The sequence below is a fragment of the Numida meleagris genome, chromosome 21, assembly GCF_002078875.1.
Source record: "Numida meleagris isolate 19003 breed g44 Domestic line chromosome 21, NumMel1.0, whole genome shotgun sequence".
Taxonomy (NCBI): Eukaryota; Metazoa; Chordata; class Aves; order Galliformes; family Numididae; genus Numida; species Numida meleagris.
In genome coordinates, this window is record NC_034429.1 from 2,106,624 (window position 1) to 2,130,241 (window position 23,618).

A 23,618-nucleotide genomic window follows, 5' to 3' on the forward strand; every position below is an offset into this window, starting at 1 on the left:
AAAAACCATCCTATCCTGCTGCTCACTGGATAGGAATTAAGCTCCCACAAAATGCATTAGCAGAAGGAAACGTGAATAGCTTGTTCAGTTGCTGTAACTATACTACAACCACTTCTACGTTGGCTGGGAGATTATTTGCATAGTAATCAAGGAGTACTGTTTTTCCCCAACTCCAGGAAAAATAATCATGATCTATTCTTTGTGTGTGTTGCTTAGTCACACCGAGCATCTCCCATACCCCTGGCAATGCAAGCATACAGAAGTGCTCTCTCAGGAGCTGCTGCACTAAAAATACATGATAGCATTACTAGGGGGCAGTAATAGAAGGGAGTATTAACACTAGACAGGATTTTTGTAAGGAAAATATGCAGACAGCCAAATCCATAGAATTCTCACTTCCACGGCTCTTTGCTGTTGCTACTTGCAATTCCAGGAACCCCAGGATTCCTAAAATCCTCAGCAATCTGTGTTTCAATGAGTCCAGTCTCTCGCACACAGCACAGTCTGCTTCTCCCTTTCTCCCCCAGAGCCTTAACGAGTGGGTTTCCCAACCCCAACTGAGGACATTCATTACTGCAGTTTACCAGAGTTAGCTGTGCTTCACACCATACAATTAGTTTGTTCCTTTCCTGCAGGCACCTTAATTTCTAATTTCCAGCAGCCTCCCTCCAAATGAAAATCGCTATCAGTACGGGGAGTATTTGGAGTTTTAGCATTGATTTATGCCTTGGGTGAAGAGGTTAATTAAATGTGAATTTTAAGCCAACAACAGGATCAGGGGAGTGAGGAAATGTGAATTCATGAATACTTCCGGAGCTGTTAAAACCATTCAAAATTAACAGTGACTGGAGAAGTCCCTCCCGTCGCTGGCAGCTGGAATAGCACTCTTCCAAAGAGTGAGAAAAGAACCAGGTTGTCCCCGGTATTCTTCTTCAGTGGAGCTGGTTTTGTTTTGCGTTTTTAATTGATATGGACACAATTTAACACTGTATATAAACTGCTCTTAAACTGCTTCCATTTCTTGCCTTTTTCTGCCTTTTCCCCTTCTAAATGTAACGCTGGGACCATACGAACTGCTGGCTGCACTCACTTGGCACCCAGCCTGGCCGCAGATGGAAGGTGCTGTGCAGCAAGCCCCCCATGCAGGCAACGGGGCAGCGGTGCAGCTCCAGGCAGCACCTGCTCAGCAAAGCCAGAGCAACTGCATCCCCTCCTTTATTTTCAATGGAACTGCACAAAGATAATCGAGTTCCACCTCCGAGCTCACATGCCAGTGGAACTTCCACTGATTTAAACCACCGAGCTAAACTCCAGTTCAACCACAGCAGGAAATAATTTCATTTTCTATTTATTTTTTTTTAAGCTCACGTACTCTTCCCTCTCATAGGTCTGTTTCCTTGTTGCATATTTACAACGGCACACAAATGATTGCTTACATAAGCAAACATGAAATTATACTCCACTTGGAACACGGTTCTTACACAGTAAGAAGAAAGAGGTGAGAGAGAAGCAAAACATTGAAAAAAAAGGAATACAGAAGCATGCAGCAGCACCAGCAGTCCAACTGCTACCTCTGCTCCACCACCCCCTGCCCTGAAACCCCCCCAGCCAGCTCAGTACAACAGCACCAAAGCGCTGATTCCAGATGCAAACATTCTGCAACAGAAGAATGATTCCATTCCCAATCCGACTGGCCTTGATCTCCTTTGGATTTCTCTATCCTATGCCACAGGTGCATTTACAATTAGTCAAGAAAAAAGATTGCGCCCAATACCATTCATTCTGAACAACCCACAGTAAATGACCTCCTGCAAGGAAAGCAATGTGTTTCCAGCTGCTTGCTTGGACCGCTCTGACTTCTTTACCTCTCCATCCTTCACAGCAGGCTGCAGTTAATAACAAAGTGCAGAGAAAAGGCAGAAAACAAAAAGTTATCTATGCTGTAACACTGCCTTAACTAACAGACACAGTTTGTTATCAGTTGTGATCCCTTTTCCCCCTCCACCTCATGTGAAACCACAGATTTGTGGAAGTTCTTTTATTACCTGTATCTGCAAATCTCTTTGGAACATTGCACGACAGCAATCTGCAATGAAGTGCTACACTCAGTCTTCGCTCTTGGCATACTGTGCATGTCCTGATAGAGAGAGATCATGCCTGAACCACTTCCAGATTTGTAACAGGCTGTTGATATTTGCTTTCTGGTGACTAATGGGGGAAAAAAGCCAAAACATTATTGTTTTGCTGTTTGATTTTCGGTTTGCTTTTTAATTTCCCGTCCTTCTTTCACACAGAGGCAATTATCTGTTATTTTAAGAGGTTAAACCAAGAGAAATTAACCTGCGAGTAAGCAGCAGCAACTGATTATCTACCAAAAAAATGAATAGCTGCATTGATCTGGGGTAAAAATCAGAGGTAACACAAGCAGCATCACCACGGACAGGGGCAATAGAGCTTGAAATCCTCTGCCAGTTTTGTTGACATAGATCCTTCAGCGCAGTACTCTGTCCAAACTAATAGAATCTCATGAAAAAATAAAAAAAACACAAAAAACCCACAAGAAAACCAACCCAAGCCACCACCAGGTAAGCTACAGACAAGAACAGCTCTGACTTCTTAGACCCTAAACCATGGGCAACCCGCTCCCACGCTCTGACCCCGTGCATTGCTGGTGTTGTGCCCACAAGGACGCGCTCACTGCCATGCAGTACAGATACCAAAATCCCTTCTAAGTCAGCTACCTGAGACATCACAGCTCAGGCTGCACACAGGCACTGAACCAAATTCAAGTGTAATATCAAACCACACCAATTACACTGACAGAAAACGTTTGGGGAATATCCTTAGTCCAGCCTAGGAGAAATATCCATCACTTCTAGTTTTAATTCGGTATTGACTTACTGAACTGCTTTCAATAAGTATAAAGAGAAAGGTAAGATATGCAGTTCCTGGAAAACAATGTCTAGGTGCTGACAGCTCCAACGTGAAATAGCAGAGACTGTAGTTATTTCAAATAACATGTAAACGAGTTTTCCTTAATCTATTATGCCTCAGCTTTCCCCATCAAGCTGGCAATCCCTGCACTCACGTGCTATTTCTATTTTATCTGCTCAAACAAAATTGTTTATCTTTCTTGAGCCAGAGCTGTTCAAAGTTGCACAAAAGCTGCTCTAAAAGCTTCCCTCCTCTTCCAGCCTCCACTGCTGCACAGCCCAACAGCTTCACACAGCTCACTGCAACCCGCGGAGCGCTGACCACGAGGCTCTGCAAATAGCCAAGCCTGCTAATTTGTGTTGGGAGAAGCAGACATACATTATAAATTACAATTGACATACATGGAAATTAACTTTCAGGGGGCCAAACACCCTTTGTTCAGACCTCTTGCATACAAAGAACTTCTCTGAGCGGACACCACTAGGTTAAGCTCAGCAAGAAAACAAAGTAAGAGATGAAGCATTATTCCAACACTTATACAGCTGCAGAAGAAGATGAGACAAGCACAGCAGTGAAATACAGCGTGCATCATCGTGCTGCTGTAGGGCAGCATTACAACAGCCAAGGAAAGAAAGGGCACGTTTTAGATTTCTGAGGGATGGAGTCAAACTTTAAAATTGTGTGTGTATATATAAATATCAATAACATTCTATTTCTGCCTCCATCACTGATCCGTAACGGGGGCCTGTGCCAAACTCTATGTGCCTTTTTCTAAGGGGTCTTGCCCACTTAGACTGTAACCTCTGCAGGGTAGGAAACATTTCTCAGCACAGTTCAGCAGTTCCTGACACAATGGGAGAAGAGAAGCCAAGGATAGCAGTTAGCTTATCTAAATAAATTAAAAATAAATCAAAGTTCCAGTAAACTGTACTGTGTTATGAACGCCGTAGAAAAAAAAAATCATTTTACTGGTTGTTTCTAATATCCACTGAGCTTGCACATTTAAGTTATTTCTTTATTAATTTTGCAATTAATTTGTACTGGTTTTTAGATTTTTAAACATTAAGATAACTTCACATTAAACCTTCTGCAGTCAACAACAGTCAAAATTTAAGCAAAAAACCATGAACTACATATCAAAACACCAACTGTTAATACGATGTGAATAGATGACCAGATTGCTCTTGTAACAGAAGGGTCACAAGTTGTCTGCAAGGGTAACAACTCATCATATGTTTTTAACTGTTTCTTTCTGTACATTATGCCTCAAATAGTGGGGGAAGTTTCCATCGGCTTCTGTTCTGAAGAGAGGAAATAGAGCCCATCTGGGTAAAAAAAATTATTACAAGTCTGATAACGACAGCATCATATGGATGAGTTCACTGCTGGTAGTGCAGGGCAGCCTAGGAACCCTGGGAAGCATAAACACACATCTGAGAGGGAACACAACAACCCTATAGCTAAACAACTCAACAAAAGAGGGGCAAGAGGAGACTTGCTCTCATTTCCTTGGTGCACTCAAATTCAAGAAGAGGATAAGACAGTGAAAAAGTTCTGATTAATTATTTCAGGAGCATTTTTTCAGTTGGGTCTGTTGTTAAATACTGCTCCTAATCCCCCACTACAACAATAAATTAACTTAAAGGCGCTTTCACTCCAGGTAAGAATATAAGTGGAAATGATAAATTAACACAAACATGATTTGCCAATGAGAACAATCAGGAACTAAGTGGTGACCCACAAACCAGATACTTAAACACATTTAGACACCTTGCTGCTGACGACACGATGATGAACAAGCCTCTTGCATACACTGCAATACTCTGATCCCATTTATGTATAAATTTCTTAAATCTTTCCCCAAAACACCCGGAGCTGTCACAGCCCTGGGCTGGCAGTTCCAGAGCCGCTCCTGCACGATGCCAGCGTTGCATCCTGCACAAGGTAAGTTTTGTATGTAGCCTTCTGCTGAAGGCAGGACAGTACAGTCAGTTTTCACGCGTTCTCCATGTTTGCAAAAGTGTGCAGAATACAAATATGAATGAGGACTGACAAACTTTCGGGTTTTAATTTCCCTGAATATTTATTCAAGTGACTATCATAAAAAGCCCGTCACCTTGACAACGAGGCACTTATTTACACGTCTGGAAGCACAGGATGGCATAAAGATACCTACACAGACCGAGTGCTACAGAAATAGGTGTCCTTGCTATCTGACAAGTGACCCTCACATAGCAGAGAGAGGTTGGGGTGAGAGCCAGACCAGCACATTGTGCTCACATGAGGCATCTGAGTCACAAAAATCTCTGTGCTAGACCTCACCTCTTTTCATAGTGCTGTTTGGGACACTGGAATCTCACTGAAACGCGATGGGCTCTCTGGGGTTTTGCCCTGTGCGGTTAGAAATACCTTCTTGCTGTCACTAGCCCCCTCCCAGCAGCTCAATAAACGCAGAAGATTGGTGAGCTTGAAGGGACACCTGCTGGCAAGAGCTGACAGCACAAGCACGCAGCACCGGCCCCACGTTTAGGAGCTGAGCGTCGGCAGAGCAAGAGAACCTCGGGTGATGTTATAGACCGCGACAGTTCAGTGATCAATAGCCCAGAGGAAACAAAGACAGTAATGACTGAAATACAATAATCATTTTCTTTCATTCCGGTTTCAGTTGCGACTGCACCAGGGTATCTGGCAGGGTTATCCAGCTGTCCTAAGCGGGGATGAACTGAATACTGCACCTGCAAAGCAGGAGCGCGTTGCTTGGCTGGAACCCGAGAGCATCACCATGCCTTGGCAGCTGAGCAGTGCAGTGAGGTGGGAGGACAGGGACCCGCAGCAGGGGATGCCAGCTTCCCCAGCAGGAGCCAGGAGCCTGCGAGAGGAGGCACAGCCTCAGACACACACAGGAGTGGATTCCAGGGGGACTTAGCAGCTTTCAGGATATGGACAAAACAAAGAAACCACCCACTAAGAGCAGGCTCCAGAACAACACAGAAGCTGCCCTCAGCACAGGCACCATCACTGCAAAATGGGAACGTTTCATTCCGCTGGTGCTTACGTGGGGCCAAGAAAGCACCAGGCCAACGAGGCAGGGACAGAACTCACCCCTCAGGCCCAGCAACCAACTTCAATGTTTCCCAAACCCCACAGTGCTGACTGATGTTTGTAAAGTTCGGGATCAAAAGAACAAACCGAAAGGTTCCAAGCATTTAACCCGAGAAAAAGAAATGCAGAATATTTCCCCATGGCTTTTATTTTCAAATACAGTGGTGAGGATGCCCTGCCACCCCTTCTTTTACTTTTATGCAATGCTTTTCAAGTTCTTTTGCTTCAAGCTGATCCTCATAATTAGAAGAGGAGATAAAAAATAAAAAAAACAGCCTTCATTAACGGGATCTGTGCACATTAGAGTTCATTAAAATGTAATTCCCAGAAAACAGGACATTTTAATCCATCCATACTTGGGAAAAGAGGGAGAATATTAATTTTTTTCCCCGCATGTATCTGTAGGCCACATGTGTTAATTACAATTTACTTGTATAAATGAGAAAATTACACATCAGCAAGTAGTTAACTAGTTATTAACTCAATTACTCTTCAGAGATTAGGGAGAAATTATACTCGCAGCTAAGGTGCCCATTCTTACTTGTATATTAGCATTTTCCATGTTCTTTAATCTACAGAGTAGGTAGAAGTATCAAAACCTTATTACAAACCCCACCCAAGCACTGTAAGTTACACAGAAGAATAGTCCATTGTAGCATCACTGTACCTTACAAGAACACCTTCCAAGTTACTGTTCTGTTTTAAAAGATATTTCTTGACCAATTGCAAAGGAAAGTATCTTGAGTCAGACCCAGTAATTGCCCTTAGTTTTCCTGTCTGCAAAATGATAACAGCAATAGCGATCTTGCTCTTTGAGATAGACCAATTAAGATGATTACATAAGCACTAGATACAGCTTTTGGGAGTCTTCTCTATGCAGTTATCAGCCCCATCATACTCATGAATCAATATATCATTCCTAAACAGTAGCAGAACTATCCTAAATTATCTGTAGATAAGGAACATCAGTGCATAAAGTGACTATTATTGGGTAGTTCCCCCTCTTATCTTCGTTCCTACTCAGACTGTGGCACAAATAAAAGAATAAAAAACCTGGATTTAGGGAGACACAATCTCTTGGTTGACCTTTTACACTCAGTGCAGTTGTCCAAGAGGTACTTACTCAACCATTTGTTCTGCTTTTGGTTCCCCTGTCCACACAAACTCTCAGACCACCAGAAGTCATTTTATCAACAGAAAGAATCCAGTTTCCTCTGTAAGTAAATCCCAGACACCAATGGGCAGCTTCCAACTCCCTATCTACTCAGAGTGAATTTGGCTGCACTCCTGAGACAACAGCAGAAGAAGCATACCAATAATTTGACAGACATGCTGAAGAGATGAGCCCCTAAGGAAAATTACTCTAGGAATATCAGTTGCATCTGAGCAGTGGGAGAATCGAAGTGAAACTGTTTCATGCACGTCTCACATCTACCCTGTACTGCTATGAGTCACTACATACAGCAGAAAATCACCATGTGAGGGAAAAGGTGGTCCAGAATTGGACTCATCTTCAACCAGGGCAAAGTGGTTCCTTGGAGTGGCACCATTTTCCACCACTTTGTTGCCTGTTCAGTGTATCAGCAGCATCACTTGATGAAAAACCTTCCAAGTGTCACCCAGTCTTGCAGAGAAACAGGCTTAAGTATCTTTATACATGAAGCTGCTGGCTTTTTCTTTTCAAGGTGTACACAGTAATGTTTTTCACAAATGCTGTATCTCTAACTGCTATGTAATGAACTGTTGATAGATGACAGCAATCATGACTGACTGCTATTATATCTTATTCTGAGTGGCACATTGAATAGCACGAATTCATTTCAGAGAGAATGAATACCTTCAAAGCGCCTTTCATAAACAGGAGCCTTCAAAGCAGGGTTACTATTTCCAACAAAGATTCAATATTGCTCTAATTTACTTTGCAGATGGAGGGCCAAGCCCATCCTTATTTCAAGCCTTTTGAAGTCAAACACCAGAGCTGACTTTGGTTTGCCAATTTTAATGTAAAGGATGTATCTTAAAAAACAATTGTTACTGTGCCTACCAATCACACTGCACTGTAAAGCAAGTTCAGCTGTGTTGCTGCCTGCTAGGAGTCACCCAGCACAGAAAGACTGAACCCATCACTCCACCGTGCCACTCTTCTGCTGGACTCAGCTGAAGGCAACAAGACCTTTACTGTTCACTGAAGACTAGGTGAGATTTCCCAGTAGAACAACTGACAGTATTTGTTATAAGGTGGTACAAACCTTGTCCGGGTCATAGGACACATTAAAATACTTTCTGTACCCTGCAGAAGTTAACATCTGCCTTGCTGCTACGTGGCATGTTAATCTAGTAGTAGAAAGCAATTATAACAAACCATGAGATATAGGTCAGCAGCAGTGTACTCCTACCACTTTCTCCTAGACAGATATTATAGTTTACATGCTCTCCAACTGCGACTTCTCTCATCAGGGGATTTTGGATTATGCAGTATGCATTGAGAACCTCTGAGAATGGATCTGAAATAGTCTGTCTCTACAAGGCAGACTGCTGCAGCAGAATGCAAAGGAAACACTTGCAAATGCTTTTAATGCATCTGAACACTGAAAAAAAAAAGTGAGTTTGTTTGAAAAGTAGCTTTCCAGGATAAATAAAACATAAAAAGACTTCACATGATGAGTTGACTGTTTTGCTCATCTCCTCCTTGGAGGCATTACACTGTCTTGGAATTCCTTCAAGAAATTAGCTTTCAGTTAAGAGCATCACCAGCCTAAAGACAACCAGCATATCAAGACATCGTATTTGATGAAGAACCAGCACACAACGCTTTCTCAGGCCCAGGTATCATTCCTGGTTTGCACAGAGCATTCACAGCAGAGCAGAGCAGAGAGAAGGGGAATGGCTGTCAAAAAGGCTGACAGCGAGGCAGAACAGAACGCTGATGCTCTGAACAAAACAAACATCACTTTCCCATCCACCCAACTCTTCCCTATCAATATTCCAATATCACTTTGGTTCCTCTCCTAATCCTCTTTTAATGCCATTTTCTGAAGGAGGAGGTATGAAGGCTGGGAAAGGACACGTTACTGGCTAGTAAAGAAGACAGAGTAGCTCTGTGTCCTGGCAGTTACTGTTATCATCTGTGAACTGATATTACTGTTACAGCCCTTGGTAACCTCTTGCTGAGGGAAGGAGGCTCCTAATGCTTAAAAAATTATACTCAATTTGCAGGAACTCACCATCCTTTATTAACCTCACCAGTAACAAACTCCTGACCAACACAAGGAAAAAAATGTTTTGTTTTCATGGCTATATGGAGCTTACTGATGTACATGGAGTACAGATCCTTTCCCTTCTATCCTGCTGAAGGCCAGTGTAAATAAGTAATCAACAGCAACAATGAAAGTCATCAGGAAAGCAAGCTGCAATGCCTGGTTTGGGGTCACCACTCAGAATCAGACTGCTACTGCAGTTATCTGACAAGAATTTCAAGGAAAATGAAGATAGATTTATTACAACTGTAACACATGCAGTTTTATTCTAGACAACTGGATCTTACTCTAGACGGGGCTGCTACGCTACTTTCACATGGAGCGATGCAAGTGAAATGAGTGTATCTGTATTCAACAACTCAATGTATCCTGACCTACAGGACAAGATGTATTTTCCCCCATATTCCACCTGCATCGCTGAGCAATGAATTATGGAACGCTGCACAAGGCTGAAGAAATTCCGGTTTTACCTTCACATCAGTGAAAGCCAAGCATGTAGCAGCTGTATACAACCTGAGAGATACAGTCGCTTTCATACACCTGATCCACAGTACAGGCACAAAGAAGAGGTTCTAACTGCAGGACTGAGATCCAAAGAGGCTGTGGTTCCATGTATGAAGCTACAGCCACAGACCTTCCTTCCCAAAGGAGGACAGCAGTGCACAGAACACAGCTGCCCTCCCCTGCACACCTCAAGCAGAGGATGGCACTGGGACATTTTCACAAGGCGTGTAGGAAGTGTCACAACTGGTGATGTGCACGAGATCTGGGCCAGCAGCATTATCTGATCTTGGTACCAGGAAGCCAAAATTCAGAAAACTGAAGTTTACTCTGAGATTTAACCCCGCATACCCAGGCATCCGTGTTGACCACAGGCTTCAGCCACCACAGATGAATCTCCAGGGAATTAGGGGCCCTCACCTCGCAACACATGTCTCCTTATTAAGGCAGCAAAGAGAAGGACACGCTGGCATAAAACAAAAAAGACCATCTTCAACAAGACTTGAGTGCCCAAGTCCCTTCTGCCACCAGCGCTGTGCAGGCCCTGAGCAGCAGGCTGCAGCTGAAGCACCGCGTGCTCCCTCTGCTTGGAGATGTGAGCTGCACACGGAGCAGTGAACCGCATGTTTATTACATGAGCTGCCTGCTCAGATTTGCTAACTTCCCACTCCTCTCCTACAGTTACTTTTTGAAATCTTCTGCCAACCACTGCAGTGAACCAGATACAACCCACTGAGGACCGGGAAAATTCGCCTCCCACTGCGTATATTGAATCCTAAATGATAAAAATAAATAAATAAGCCCTCAAGTTTCCCTCTGAACTGCAGAGTAAATACATCTAAAGAGTGAAGCAAGTGGTTTCAAGAGCTTGTTTCACTTGTTCCATGCAAATATCAAGATTAACAAAGAGATTAATTATTTCCCATTTTTCTTCTTACAAAGGATACAGGCAGATTCAGAATAACAAAAATAAACCCTCTGGATAAATATTCATAACAGTGCTGAACAGTACAAAAGCAACTCATTTTTTATGTAGAAGGGGGGAGAAAACAAACTGTCAAGAGTGCTCCAGAAGCATAAATACATATTAAGTGAGGAAGTCTCAGAGGATGCACTCGCTCAGTCTGGAAAGAGGGCTGGGGGCTCGGAAGGGGCGTGCAACATCTCAGGATCTCAAGGAATTAAGTCAAGTTAGAGAACTCAAAATCAAAACTGGATGTGGATCACATCAAAACTTGTATTTGTTCTTATTCATCTTTGCATTCTACGAGAGCTATAATCACGGGTTCAAGTCTCTTAACAGCTTCAAAGCTCGGAAGGATTTTGCTTTGAGGTCCTGTGCTAAGTTCTGTCTGTGTTATTAGCTGAACAAGCGCATCACGCAGGAACAGAAGACAAGCTCTAAAGTGGCACCATCTCTGCACCCACTTTTCCCCACTTTGATGATAAGTACAGGCCCATCTTCTGAAACACGTGCAGCACTGAAGGTCGAATGCTGCCTGAGAAACAAACCGGTGCTGTGGTCTGCAGCCGGTTTTGGGCTGAGGTGGGAGAACTTCGTGCCTGCTTTCCTTGGAGCCCTCATCTAAGCGCTGCACATTAGAAAGGCAACTGAACCCCGCTGTCACACCGAGACGGGCTCTGCCACACAGTAACAGCAGCACCAGTTCTAGGAAGTCTTCAGCAAGACTTTCCAAGCTTTGCAAAACTAAACCCTTGGCAACAAAATGCGTTATTTAACACCACCATTACACTTAATATCCTGATCATTAAAGGCACTGAATCATCATCTCAGCATGCTGACGGTCTGCGAGGCAGCGTTGTGTGGGTGGCTGAAGTAATTCAGTTCAGATTAAAAAAAAAAAGCTCTCAGGTTATCCACAGCCATTAGATGACTCTTCAAGACCGATCAGTTTAGGAAGTTACTTATTTGGAAGATGAACAAAGCTCAACAGCTTCAAGCACCAACTGCTGAAAAGACACTTCATTCTTGCAGTTTTGGAATATCTATCTATATATATAGACACACAAACACACATATATACATGGTCAAGTAGGAAAATAGAAAATCCAGAGTTCTTCATGGCATCCCCTGGGCTCCTGTAGACTTTGCATCTGGTTTCGTAAACACATCATTAGTTAATGAACCTCAGCACAGGTACAGGCACCGTGGAACATACTTCTCAGCTTCAAGTGTAAGAAATAAGTTGACATTATTCTATATGCCACAACCTCCACAGAAGATGTCACGTCCTGGCAGCAGGGCAGTACTCACACCCCTACTTGGGAAAAGCTGCTCCCTAACAGCCAGGCTGAAAAACTCTCACTATGAAACTTTCAGTCGTACAGGATTTGACACTCGAGTGAAGATCTGAGCTAGCAGTAAGTACGAGGCAGGAGGATTTATAAACGCAGACATGAATACGTAAATACGTACATGTACATTCCGATTTACTTTCAGCTCAGCACCTATTTAAAAATACACTCAAAATTCATAGAAGATTTATTTAGAAAAGCTTTTTGTTTCACCTTTCACTGGTAATTAGAAAAAAATCATGAAAATCAAGGCAGACCTTTAATGACATTTTTGACTTCTTTTTTTTGGAGCAATTTAAGGCAACGTCACATTTTATATATTGGATGCAACAGAGACAGAACTTAATACATATAATTATGCAGTTTGCAAATGTGACAGCTCTGATGTTGCTGCAGTGCAAGTCCATGCAGTTAAATTAGAATCATAATGACAGTAATTACACTAATTAGCCTTTTTTCTAGTTTGTTACCAGCAAAGTTTTGCATATTTACGTGAGTAACAGCTACTTCAGCTTCCTCCTGAAAACCCACCATAACCAATTCACTAAATAGCTAATTTATCACAGCCGTGTAATACACAAGTAACATTCAGAGATGAAAAGGCAGATGCTAAAAGGGTAAGACAAAATCCATACAATGCTTTTCATAAATTATTTACATGCACAGTCTACAGCTGTAACGCTCAGAAGTTTAGACAGGCATAGGGTGAAATATTTAATGCAATCCACAGGCAGCAACACAACTGACACGTAGAAATACACATGCAACAAGAGGCTGCTCTGCAAGTGACATGGAAACAGCCAGGCTTCCAGTTCCCTAGCAGTGAAACGAGGCTTTGAGCAGCACCTGTTAACCCAAATGCTTTCAAACCACATGTCACTCTTCGGATGTGAGAAGCTTAACACACTATGGCTGCAAAGATTTCAGAGCCAGACTCTGAATACAGCTAAATCCTAGGGGCACATTGCACTTCATACACTTGCGAGAAAGCCCTTGATATTAACTGAATGCTAAGCACACAAATAGCTTTTTTTCTTTGTTTTTCTGCAGCGTCAAGACTTAAGACTTGTCTCCTTCAAATGGATCCAGTACTCTTCCCAAGAATATATTGAGATGACTACCATTATAGTTCTACCCAATTGTCCCTAGCAGGAAACGTACATGTGTATGGACTGCACAGAGCCAGGATCACCAGTCACATCAGATTCACTACTGGACAATGCTCTCAGTCATTCAGTCCAATTTTTGGGTGGCCCTGCGCAGGGCCAGGAGTTGGACTCGATGATCCTTATGGGTCCCTTCCAACTCAGGATATTCTGTCATTCTAACCAGCATTTGGTGTCAGCTACATCAAAATCTGTCCCTCTGCTGCTGTCTCTCTCAACTTGAGGGTCAGAGCGAGCAGGCAGCAATATGGCATTTAGCTGGGTTAAAGCACAACAAAAGAAAGACTAAAAAAAGCGTAGGTCTGCTGGGTATTGGTTATTCTATTATACACTAGACCAAATTACACCAGTGTACTCCATACACTACGTTTCAGGAAAGTCTATGAATACAGCACATTCATGATGAACAGTTGCTCTATGCTCTATCTTTTTGATAACTCTATTACTTGAGTCCAAAGAAGGTTTATGGACTAAAAAGCCTCAGGTACAGTCATGAATGTTTGATGCCTTCGCATATACTATTATTGCTGTGAAGTCACTCCTCACTGGAATTATTGCACTCTGACAGTCTGCGGTCATTACAGGCCAATGGGAGAAGCACAAGTATTAAAAGTTATATACTTCCTATATTACAGGATTATTTTTGCATTGAAAATGGTACTAACTCATTCAATGTGTTTCTCAAAGAGCACAGTCTTTGAAAACACAGACAGAACTATTAGCTACTGGTGTTTGCACCGCGCCAAAAACCTTGCATGCTAACGTGAGGCACCTGCAGCCTTTTCTGCAATCTGTTTGGAAGAGCTGAAGAAGAGAAAAATTCCAGAACCACGTGGGATGATTTTCTGTTGAATACACCAAGAAATTCACCATTAATGCCTTTGTCACCCAGAACTGCCTACTCTAAAAAGCACAAACAGCCCATCCCATTCCAGGGTCTGTAGACAGCTTGTTTTCTATTCCAGAAACACTGTCCAATGAGAAGCAGTTTACAAAGGTGACCAGCGGAAGGAATTTAAATAAAGCTATGGTGGTCAAAGCAATTTCATTCCAAAGCTCTGCAAAAGCAAATCTAAATCCTTCTTGGAAATTTTACGTGCAAGTTCGTCCCGTCTTATTACAGAAAATCTCAACAGGGCAACTATTCAAACAACACCCAATCAGCGCTCCATACAGGATTTCAACTTTCCTAAGGTCTCAGGTGTTTTGCACCGTAATAAGCATCAGCAGTGAGTTCTGACTTCGGGCTGATATCTCGTCTGAGATCTTACAAACAGGGATTTGATTTGGGCCAATCTCTGCTGACAATCTTTGTACTCACCAGACTACAGAGTTGAGCTGTACTGACACCGCTATCAGCACCACGGGGTCGTAAAGATTAGCAGATGAGCAGCCCCAAAACACAAGGGAGGTACAACACACAGTGAAAGAATACCAATAACTAAGGAACTTTTTAAACGATCCCTTTTTCCTTTTAGGCTGTAGTTCCCACACACAGCAGTCTTGGACACCTGCAGTTTTCCATGCACACACTCTGGCACCCTTAGCTTTGCTTCACTTCCTTCACATTCCTGTTCTGGCCATTGCTTGTACACTCATGAATAAAAAATAAATCTGCTATGCTGCTTTGGTTTTACATTGTGTAGGTGATTTGCAGTGAACCAGTTGTGCCTATTACCTAACAAACAAGCCAACCTCACAACAGCTAAAGCACCACACCCACAATTAAGCTCTTTCTGCATCCTTCTAATCCACAGGTTGCAGCACACACACACAGTGGCATACAGAAGCTTAACTTTTTGAGGAGCTATTTCAAAGCTATGAGTTCCTGAAAATGGGGTGGGAGGGAAAGCAAAACAGGGGAGATGTATTTCCAGGTGGGGAATCAGATGATGGTAGTTAGCTGCCTTTCTATTTATTGCGTGCAAGTATTGTTTCAAGAAGCCATAAGTAACCCATCTCCAAATGCCCCTCAGGAAGCAAAACAAAACTCAACGCTTTTACATGCTCACAATGCCACAAATTTCAGATTAGAGTCTGGAAATAGATTAGACATTAAGAGAAAGGCTCCACATTGACTACACCTCAAACTCATTGGGATGAATGGGAAGAAAAGAAAACACGTTCATAACCACAGAAATCATTTTCAGAAATGCCTGTCCTCCACCTAGCAGGAATTTTTGTTAAAAAAAGAAATAAAGGGGGAAAAAAAAGAAAAGCTCCCAGAGGAATTCAATCCAGGACCTTTCCATAACAGCTTTATTACCCCCTCCGTGCATCACCCAGCACTCACACTGTTTGTGCATCCCACAAAGCACTTGCTCACAGCCCCACAGAGCACCAATAGCCCAGCCCAATTATATCCAAGCAACCCACAGGATATTTTTTATTGCAACAGTATCATTAAAACGCTTCAGTCATTTTTTGTCATTATTTGTCATAGCAACGGCAGTTGAGGCTTTTCTTTCCTGGTCCTCCCATTAGTTTCACTTTAAACTCCGCTCATTCTGCTCTCTGAACGAGAAGGATATTGATTTGCTATCCTATTGGCATCTGGGAAGGGCCTCACTCCCTGTCTCCCTGCCATTCGCTTTCAGCCAGATGCCAGCAGGATTTCCCCCCTGCCGAACACAGGAGCTAACAGGGACTGCCCAGGGGATAAGCCAGCATATCTGGGATGGGATAACAGACAGCGGGATGGCCAGCAATGACAGTGAACAGTCTTCCCTCTTCCCACTCGCTGCCCCAGGAAGATCAGCTGCAGCTCTGCTCCCATCCTCAGCCACTAGCCTACCAACAGCAGTAGGATTCCTTCTCTCTCCATTCCCTACTGTGGGCATGCCTCAAGGAGGATTTTTCCTTTATGATCTTAGAATTAGATCACGGTGTATGGCTCAAGGGCAATTGGAGTAACTTTTACTAGAATCCCTTTATTTTGATCTTTATTCTGGTACATGAAAAGTTACCACAGCACTTCATCTATACAGCTCACCTTTTTCATTCTTAATGCTTTAATATCCTATCAGCATGTTATTGTTATAAGCTATCTCATACAGAGGCCTAAAACACGGCTTATGCCCCATGCAAATATTCCCTCAGTCACGGTTTTTAATCTTGAACGATACTAAGGAACTTAATCAGATCAAAACAAATAAGATTATCAGAGCACACAGGGCAGGATCCAATCTAACAGCCCAGCACTGAATGCAGACTCCATCCAGCACAAGTTACTAAAACAGCCATCCCAAGACAATAAACCACGCTGGTCGCTTCTACGCAAGCAACACCCCAGCAAGCTCATCCAAATAAAGCCGCATGCGGGGGATACGGCAGCAAAGCGAGCGCATTCGGCCGTTGCAACCCCGCTGACTTAGCGCGAGGGAACGGCGCTGCACGAAGCGCGGCCGCGCGGAGCAGCACGGAGCAGCACGCGGCGGGGCCGAGCACGCGGCGCTCGCTGCACGCTGCACTCGGAGCCCGCGAGCAGCGGAACAGCGCCCCCTACCGGCAGCACCGAGCCGCGCAGAGCCGCGTTACCAGCGCGGAGCCGCCCGCCCCGCCCCTCTGAGGGTCCTGGAAGCGCTCAAAGCCAAACGGAGAAAACAACGGCCCCAACCGATGCTATCTACCAGAGCGTTGTTGCGCTATAGGAGCTTTTTGCGCGTGCGGTGTGTGCGTAAGTTTATTTTTTTTACGTTAACAGCAGTTTCTTCCCCCCAGAATTGCCTTCTTGTATTTATCGCAGCCGCTCCGCTCGGAACCCCCCACCCCCTCTTCCCCCTTCACCGCTCGCACCACAGCGCGAGTAACCACCAACGCCATCCCCGCCTCCTCGGGGCTCTGCGCACACCCGCACCGCCCGGCGCGCCAAGTTTCCCCGACGCGAAATCCAACGTCCCGCAAACACCCCCCGGACCGCACGCAACAAATTCACTTTAAAAAAGACACGCGCGTAAACGCGCTTTCAAACCAAGGCCGCTTACCTGCAGAGCGCAGCACGCCGCGAACTCCCCCAGCACCACGCGCTACTGACCGCCGCCGGCAGTTAACGGTCTTTAACGGCCCTAATTAACGGTCATTAACGGTCGCACCTGCGGCGCGAGCGCAGCTGTGTGGGGCGGGAATGGGTGGCTCAGGTGCGGGGAGCGGGGCTGAGCCTGGAGGGCGGTGCGGCCCCGTCCCCTCTGTGGGGCCCCGGAGCTGCCCGAGCTCACGGGCTTGGAGCTGGGTGCTCGTGACGGCCCCCCCCCGGCTCCAGGCATTCAGCGCTTCTCCTTGCTGCCTGAAACAGGTGAGACCGATAACGAGCTACAGGTGGGGCTGATAACGACCGCACTGGGCCTCGGCTCCTCGCGGTCAGCACAGGGGCAAGCCGCCCCTTACCCCGCTGCCGTGGTGTTCTACCGGCTGCCCCAGCCCTGTCCCCCCTTCCTTCCATGCTTCAGGCCTTGCTCCCAGCTGGGCTCTCCCTGTGCAGCTCGTGCTTTGGGGCAGCCCTTACAGATGCTGCTCAGAGCTCTGGTCGTGGCAGGAGATCCAGAATTGCGCCCTAGGAGCTCTATCAGTACGGCCTGACTTCAGAATTTCACTGCGTTTGCTGCATGCAGACCCTAAGGGGTTAAATTAAAATAGCATGCATTTTTCACTAACAGCAGTTTAGCTCCTCGTGGTGCTATTGATCCCGTTTTCCTCAAGGAAGTTCCAAAAAACTGTGGTTTCTTTATGCACTACGGGAGTCTTTTACTGCAGCCGTAATGCAAATCAAACAGTTATGATCACCACAAACCGATCTTGCTCTTTAGAGATTAAAGCCCCAGAGGCAGAATTATCTTGTGATGGATTTGACCAAATGGGTTTTCAGGACTTTGATGATCTTGCTTGTGGGTGGGTGTGCGTGTCGTTTTCCTTCCACGGAATTTACATTAAGACAAATGAAGAATAAAAGAGGATAGCGGGATTGTGGATACGATTGTGTCAGTATAAACATACTTTATAATTAGATAGCTATTACTATAGAGCAGGGGAAGAGCTAAACCGATATAAATCACTTTTATGCTAACCTAATTGCATCCACCAAAGAGTTCATAGCGGCATCATTCTTTTATATAAAAAAATCATACCCCTCACCAACATTATTATTCTAGTAAAATGTAAATGCAGACCAGGCCGTAGATACCAATTAAACTGCAGTTGGCAGAGGTGCTATTCTCTAAATAGAATACATGTAACAGAACAAAAGCAAAATAAATAATGAAATAGGACATAATAGAAGCATATATCTGTGGTATTGTCAGATTGTCCAATGAGCCAACGGGAAGATTGGGGGAGAAATTATTATATAAATCATTTAAGCAATTTCTTGCTGCTGGTTTGGAGAGAATCTATTCATTCTAAACGCAATGAAATTAATCCTTACAATCTTTTGTGCGCGTACGTCTCTGTGACTTAGTGTGCTTGAAGCCGGTAACGGATCTCTAGGGGCCTCCAACCAAGTTTGCTTCGATGACATACAGTTATTCCAAAAAATTAATGTCGTACCTTTTCTATCAGAAAAACGTGTTGCTGCCATTTACCCGGAGCACTAAGTGATTCCTGGAAAACTGGTGGTGAACTGGATTCCACGAGTTGCTAGGACCGAACCTGTTACTGGTGTGATGTTAACGGGAGCTTATTGCCATCGCTAAAGCCTTCAGCAGGCCTGAAGTTTTTGCAAAGCACTTAGGGAGGAAGCAGGACTCTGCGTCTGAAACGGATTATTTTTATTTTCTTAATTATTGTTGGATCTACTGCACTTCGTCACAGCAAGGAGAGGAAGAAGAGGGAAGGAGGAAGCGAGGAGAGAAAGAGGAGAGTATTAAAAGAGTCGTGGAAAAGGATGTCGGTAAGATTTATGGTTCATATATTGCTATGGAAAGGCTGTGGGTGGTGAGGAGCACGCTGTGGCAGTAATTTATGGCTCCTGGCTGTGACAGACTCCTGGACTGGAAATGAAAAAGGTGCTGTTAAAACAAAAGCAGGCTATCTGGGATGTTGTAAACAAGAATCCTCTTATCACAGCTGCTATCACCATTGGCTGATCGTTTGCTGGGAAATTAGTGAAGCTGTAATGGCTTCTGGGTTCAGCCTGGGACCTGTTGTGTCAGAATTCATCTGCTTGTTTACAGCACTTTGCAGGTATGGCTACAATGGCAAAGATAGCGTGGAATAAGGATGGTTTTGCTCCTTTGCTATTCCTCTGAGGTAGGAAGAAAGAGGGACTGGTATAAACTTTCTTTTAGTCCTCTGTAACTAGGAGGGTACGGATTTACACAAAAACTATTTCTATTCCACAGGGTGACTTTGAAATAGGCTTATAGTAATTGCTTTAGAAGTTCTTTTGGATCACTGCACCTCTCTACATCCTTGTCTTTTGTGGCCTATGTTATTTTCTTGGTGTTTCTGGTGTTTGGTTTTTTCTCCGCTTGGCTCTTATCCTTAATCCGAGGAAAATCTGGGGAACTGTTGTACTTTCAGCTCTCAGTATAAACAAATGTGATGGTACCAATAGCTGAAATCAGAGCAACCAGCGAATGATTCTTCTCTGCCAAATTAATTAAACATCATTAGTTACGCATCCCTGGAACAGAAGGCAATGCTAAGAGTAAAGTCAAGGTTGGCTCTTTTGAGTGAAGGTTTCCTAAAGCCTAGTCCACAGTGCAGAACTCTCCTACCTTGTGTCATACAGCCTTGTGTCTTCTTTTCAAACAGTGCTTTAAGTCCACAAACAGCCCTAGGTAAGTTTGGAGCTTGGCCCTACAAAACTTATTCCAAAATATCCAAGGATGTATTGTATTCAGGTAGCTGTGTCTGGGGTTTGCTGGTAGAGAAGCAGAGGATTTCATTTCTAGACTGTCAATCCAGCACCTTTCTGCTGGCATCATATTCTCTATAATTAAAAGTAGAAAGCTCTGGCAGTCTGTTAACAATGGAAACACTCGCAGGCAACTGTACTATTAAATGAGAGCTGTTACCAAGTCTCTAGTCTTAATTATTATCATTTCTACGTATTCAATGCAGGGAACACATTTACACTAGTGCTCTGTACTCAGCAACAGTCTGCAATTAATTTCCAAGTCTGAGTGTTACCACTGTGATGAAAATGAGCTAGATGCATACACCCACATCTCTGTATTGTTCACTTGACGTCCCTCCAACACAGTGATGCTCTGAGGTGTTAGATGCTGTTGTCTTCAAAGCACGTTAGCATCTCATCCGGGTCTGTCTCTGAAACCAGCGCTTCCAATTTCAGTTACACTAATGCAGCATCTCAGTAATGTTCAGCTGGAGCCTGTAGGCAGAACACCCAAAGTCTTCCACCCCGAATGATGGAGGACATCTTGTTCTATAGTGTAGATGTAGGCCCTGATCCTGTCCCACAGGCTCTTGTGGGACATAACATACACATCCACTATTTTGTTTAAATCCGCTTGCAGGATTGGGATGCGTGTCCTGGATTTGGGAATCTTATTTCGTCAAGAAAAGTGAGAAAACTTCCAGAGATTCCTAAAATGCCTTCACAGCCATCCTGTCAGCTTAGCTTTCCAATAGTGTAAGTGACAGCTCTGTGCATCTGAGCGTGAGGTCCACATCTCTAAAGCCAACACTGTCAATTGAAAGAGCCTTTAGAAATATTGCTGTAAACTAGAAAATAAAGGAGATTTGGAAATACAGCACCAGAGTGCTTCTCTTTGTCCACCCTTCCTGCATCCCGTTTTCTAGCGGGCAGAGCCAAGGCACAGCAGATGCTAATCCTTGTAAGTTCCCTGCACACTCTTCTGCTCCGTGGCTGAGAAGCCTGCTGCGTGCCAAATTAAAACACAGCGTTCTTAACATTTAACTTTGACAGCTGTGACTGGGGCCTGTTTCGGTCTTTGCTCCTCTGGCTATCCGCACTTGGACGCGCTTTGGATCAGATCTTTTCTTGTAATCTGCTTTTGCCTCTTCTACTTCCAAAACACCTGTTTGAAAATCCCTCCCTGAACTCCTCTGAAGAAGGATTAAGAACCACATCAAATCTAATGCGATCTGCAGCGGAATTCAGAATCAAACAAATGAGATTCTCAGTAACCTCAAAATCCTCTTTTTCTTTTCCTTCTCGTGGCCCCAAAGGCTTCCACAGTAGTCAGGACAACTCACTGCAGATCTTAATAATTTTGTTCCTTAAGTACTCATCCTTACTGTATAAATATTCAGAAATATTGTTTTATCTAAAAGTACATTTAAGGTTTTAAAAATTATCCTTTTTTCCCCCGTGTTACAGAAGGGTACAAATGATGTCTATCAGAGTGAATCTATTGAAGCAGTGAAATCAAATCTGGACTTGGGGACAGGCTTAGAGCTGTGCTTACCTGTGACAGAGTTGTGTGCTCTTGCTCATCTCGATCTGCATGGTGTTATCTCCTGGAGTCATACATCCCTTTTGCCTCCTTGTAGGCTACTAACAGGCCACATTAGCAATGGATGGTCCCATTTCTTCCATGTTCCCCAAATGGGGCTCCCAACCTGTCTGCTTTCCACGTGGCAGATTGCAGCAGGGTAAGCCTTTGTGATGCCTTGGTACAGCTGTGACAGGGGAAAGATGCATGGAAGTCACACAGTGACTGTGATGCTAAGAATCGAGTCCCCTTGTTTCAGCACTTAAGGATAAAAGGATAACCAGAAGCTGCACAGCCTCCAAGAAGACTTTATCTGAGTGTCTGGTCTTTGTTTTAGCTGGAAATGCACACCTCTGGTCACCAGCCAGCCCAGCTTATCTAACTAGACTCATTACTGTGTTTTCGAATCTGAAGTGCTGCTTGAACAGCTATCTGAAGGGAGATGGTTTAAGTGCTGGCACGTGACACATTGCATGGTGAATATCATTCTGCAGTTCCTAAAGGTAGTAATTAAAATGAGAAACCTTGGGAACTAACTCACAGCTCTGCTGCTTTTATTCTTTATGGATATAGATATGGGATTAAAAAAAAAAAAAAAAGCATTAAGTGAAAAGCTGTGAGTAAAACCAGAGAATGATAGAACTATTACCATGATAATAAAAAAAATTAAATGGGAGAGCTCATAGAATACATGAGAAAGCAAGTTAGGAGTCCTGCCTCTTTTATGAGAAGAGGGACTGCGGGTACCTTCTTTGGAAATATCCATTGAGTTGCTCTTCGCAGTGAGTTAGCGTTATGAGTCTGTCACCCCTTGTTGAAAAAGGAACTTCTTAAATCTTCTTTTAGCAGCATATTTGCTTTCCCATTACATTACCTGCCCACATTCACCCGCACAAACTGACTAAAGGCTTCCTGATGTAGATTTCTCCTCTTTTTCCTCCTTTTGTTCTCTGCTCAGCTACAGCGTGACACAGTTAACTTACCCTAATTTTCCACCTGCCATCGGTAATAAGAAGATAGGCCTTTGCCACTAACATCCAATCTTCAGCAGCATTGGAGAATATGTGAAAAGAATGCTTAAAGAGAAGCTCAAAAAGTCTGCGAGCGGATGGGGAACGGAAAAAGCTGAGAACATGCATTCTCTATCCCTGGAACACCTTCTCTATAGCAAAGAAAGATGCTGAAATGCAAATGCAGCTCTTGTCAGGAGGAGAATTAAAACTTACAGTTTTTGCTTAGCTGAGGCAATTATTTCATGGACTTACAAAGTAAGGGTTCATATTTAAAGGACAAGAACTGAAGAAAGAATTGCAACTTAAAGGGCCTCTCAAATTTTCTCTACTGTTGACTGAAGTTTTGATGGAAATACCTTACTTGTGATGGCCTGCTATTCCATAAAGGAAAAAACGTTTGGTATATTTCAAATAGGAGAAGTCTTGTGTCACATCTCAGGCTCCTGAGTGAGCCAGAGAACTAATGAGCCTCACCTGGGGCTAAGTGAACCAGTGGACTTCATTTGCCCCTTTAATTGCCCTGATGAGCCTCACTTGAGGCTTCTACCCACACACCTGCTCCCTGTTCCTCCAGGACTTCCATAAAACTCAGGCCCCATAGCTCCCAGTTGTTTCTTTGGGGAATTGGCTAAGCTGTACCCTACTGCTCTTGGGCCTGGCATATTGTTCTGGTTTGCTGGATGCTGTTTCCCTGGCTATTCTCAGGTACTATACTTTGTTGGTGGTTTTCTTGTTGTTATGTGTGTTATTGCTCTTAGTTCTCTGCTTGCTTTCATTGTGGAGCAGTAATAGTCTTGCTGCTTTGTGATATTTCAATGGTTACTTCATAAAAGCTTGGAGCAGGAAGAAACTTGAACCAACACTGGTAATGTGGTTAACAATGGTTCTTGAACCACTTTGATATTAGCGTGGATA

General features: G+C 43.8%; 1 protein-coding gene and 1 long non-coding RNA gene across 13 annotated transcripts in view; one reads left to right on the plus strand and one right to left on the minus strand.

Annotated features, from left to right (window-relative positions):
• LOC110387065 overlaps positions 1-17,374 on the minus strand; it is an 85,564-nt gene extending 68,190 nt beyond the window's left edge. For all 4 annotated transcript variants that reach the window (XR_002432385.1, XR_002432384.1, XR_002432387.1 and 1 more), the window contains exon 1: positions 17,260-17,374. This is a non-coding gene — a long non-coding RNA (uncharacterized LOC110387065). The remainder of the gene's footprint in view (positions 1-17,259) is intronic.
• The window catches only part of KCNU1 (potassium calcium-activated channel subfamily U member 1), a 77,328-nt gene continuing 70,427 nt past the window's right edge, over positions 16,718-23,618 (plus strand). For 2 of the 9 annotated variants that reach the window (XM_021374792.1, XM_021374795.1), the window contains exon 1: positions 23,255-23,408. Coding sequence is in view for 6 of the 9 variants with exons in the window: in XM_021374785.1 (XP_021230460.1) it covers positions 16,895-16,948 (54 nt within the window). In the remaining 3 variants the exon portion in view is untranslated. Of the gene's footprint in view, positions 16,953-17,478; positions 17,568-18,826; positions 19,158-23,254; positions 23,409-23,618 lie in introns of those variants that run through there. The other 7 variants (XM_021374786.1, XM_021374790.1, XM_021374789.1 and 4 more) reach the window with 7 other exon arrangements.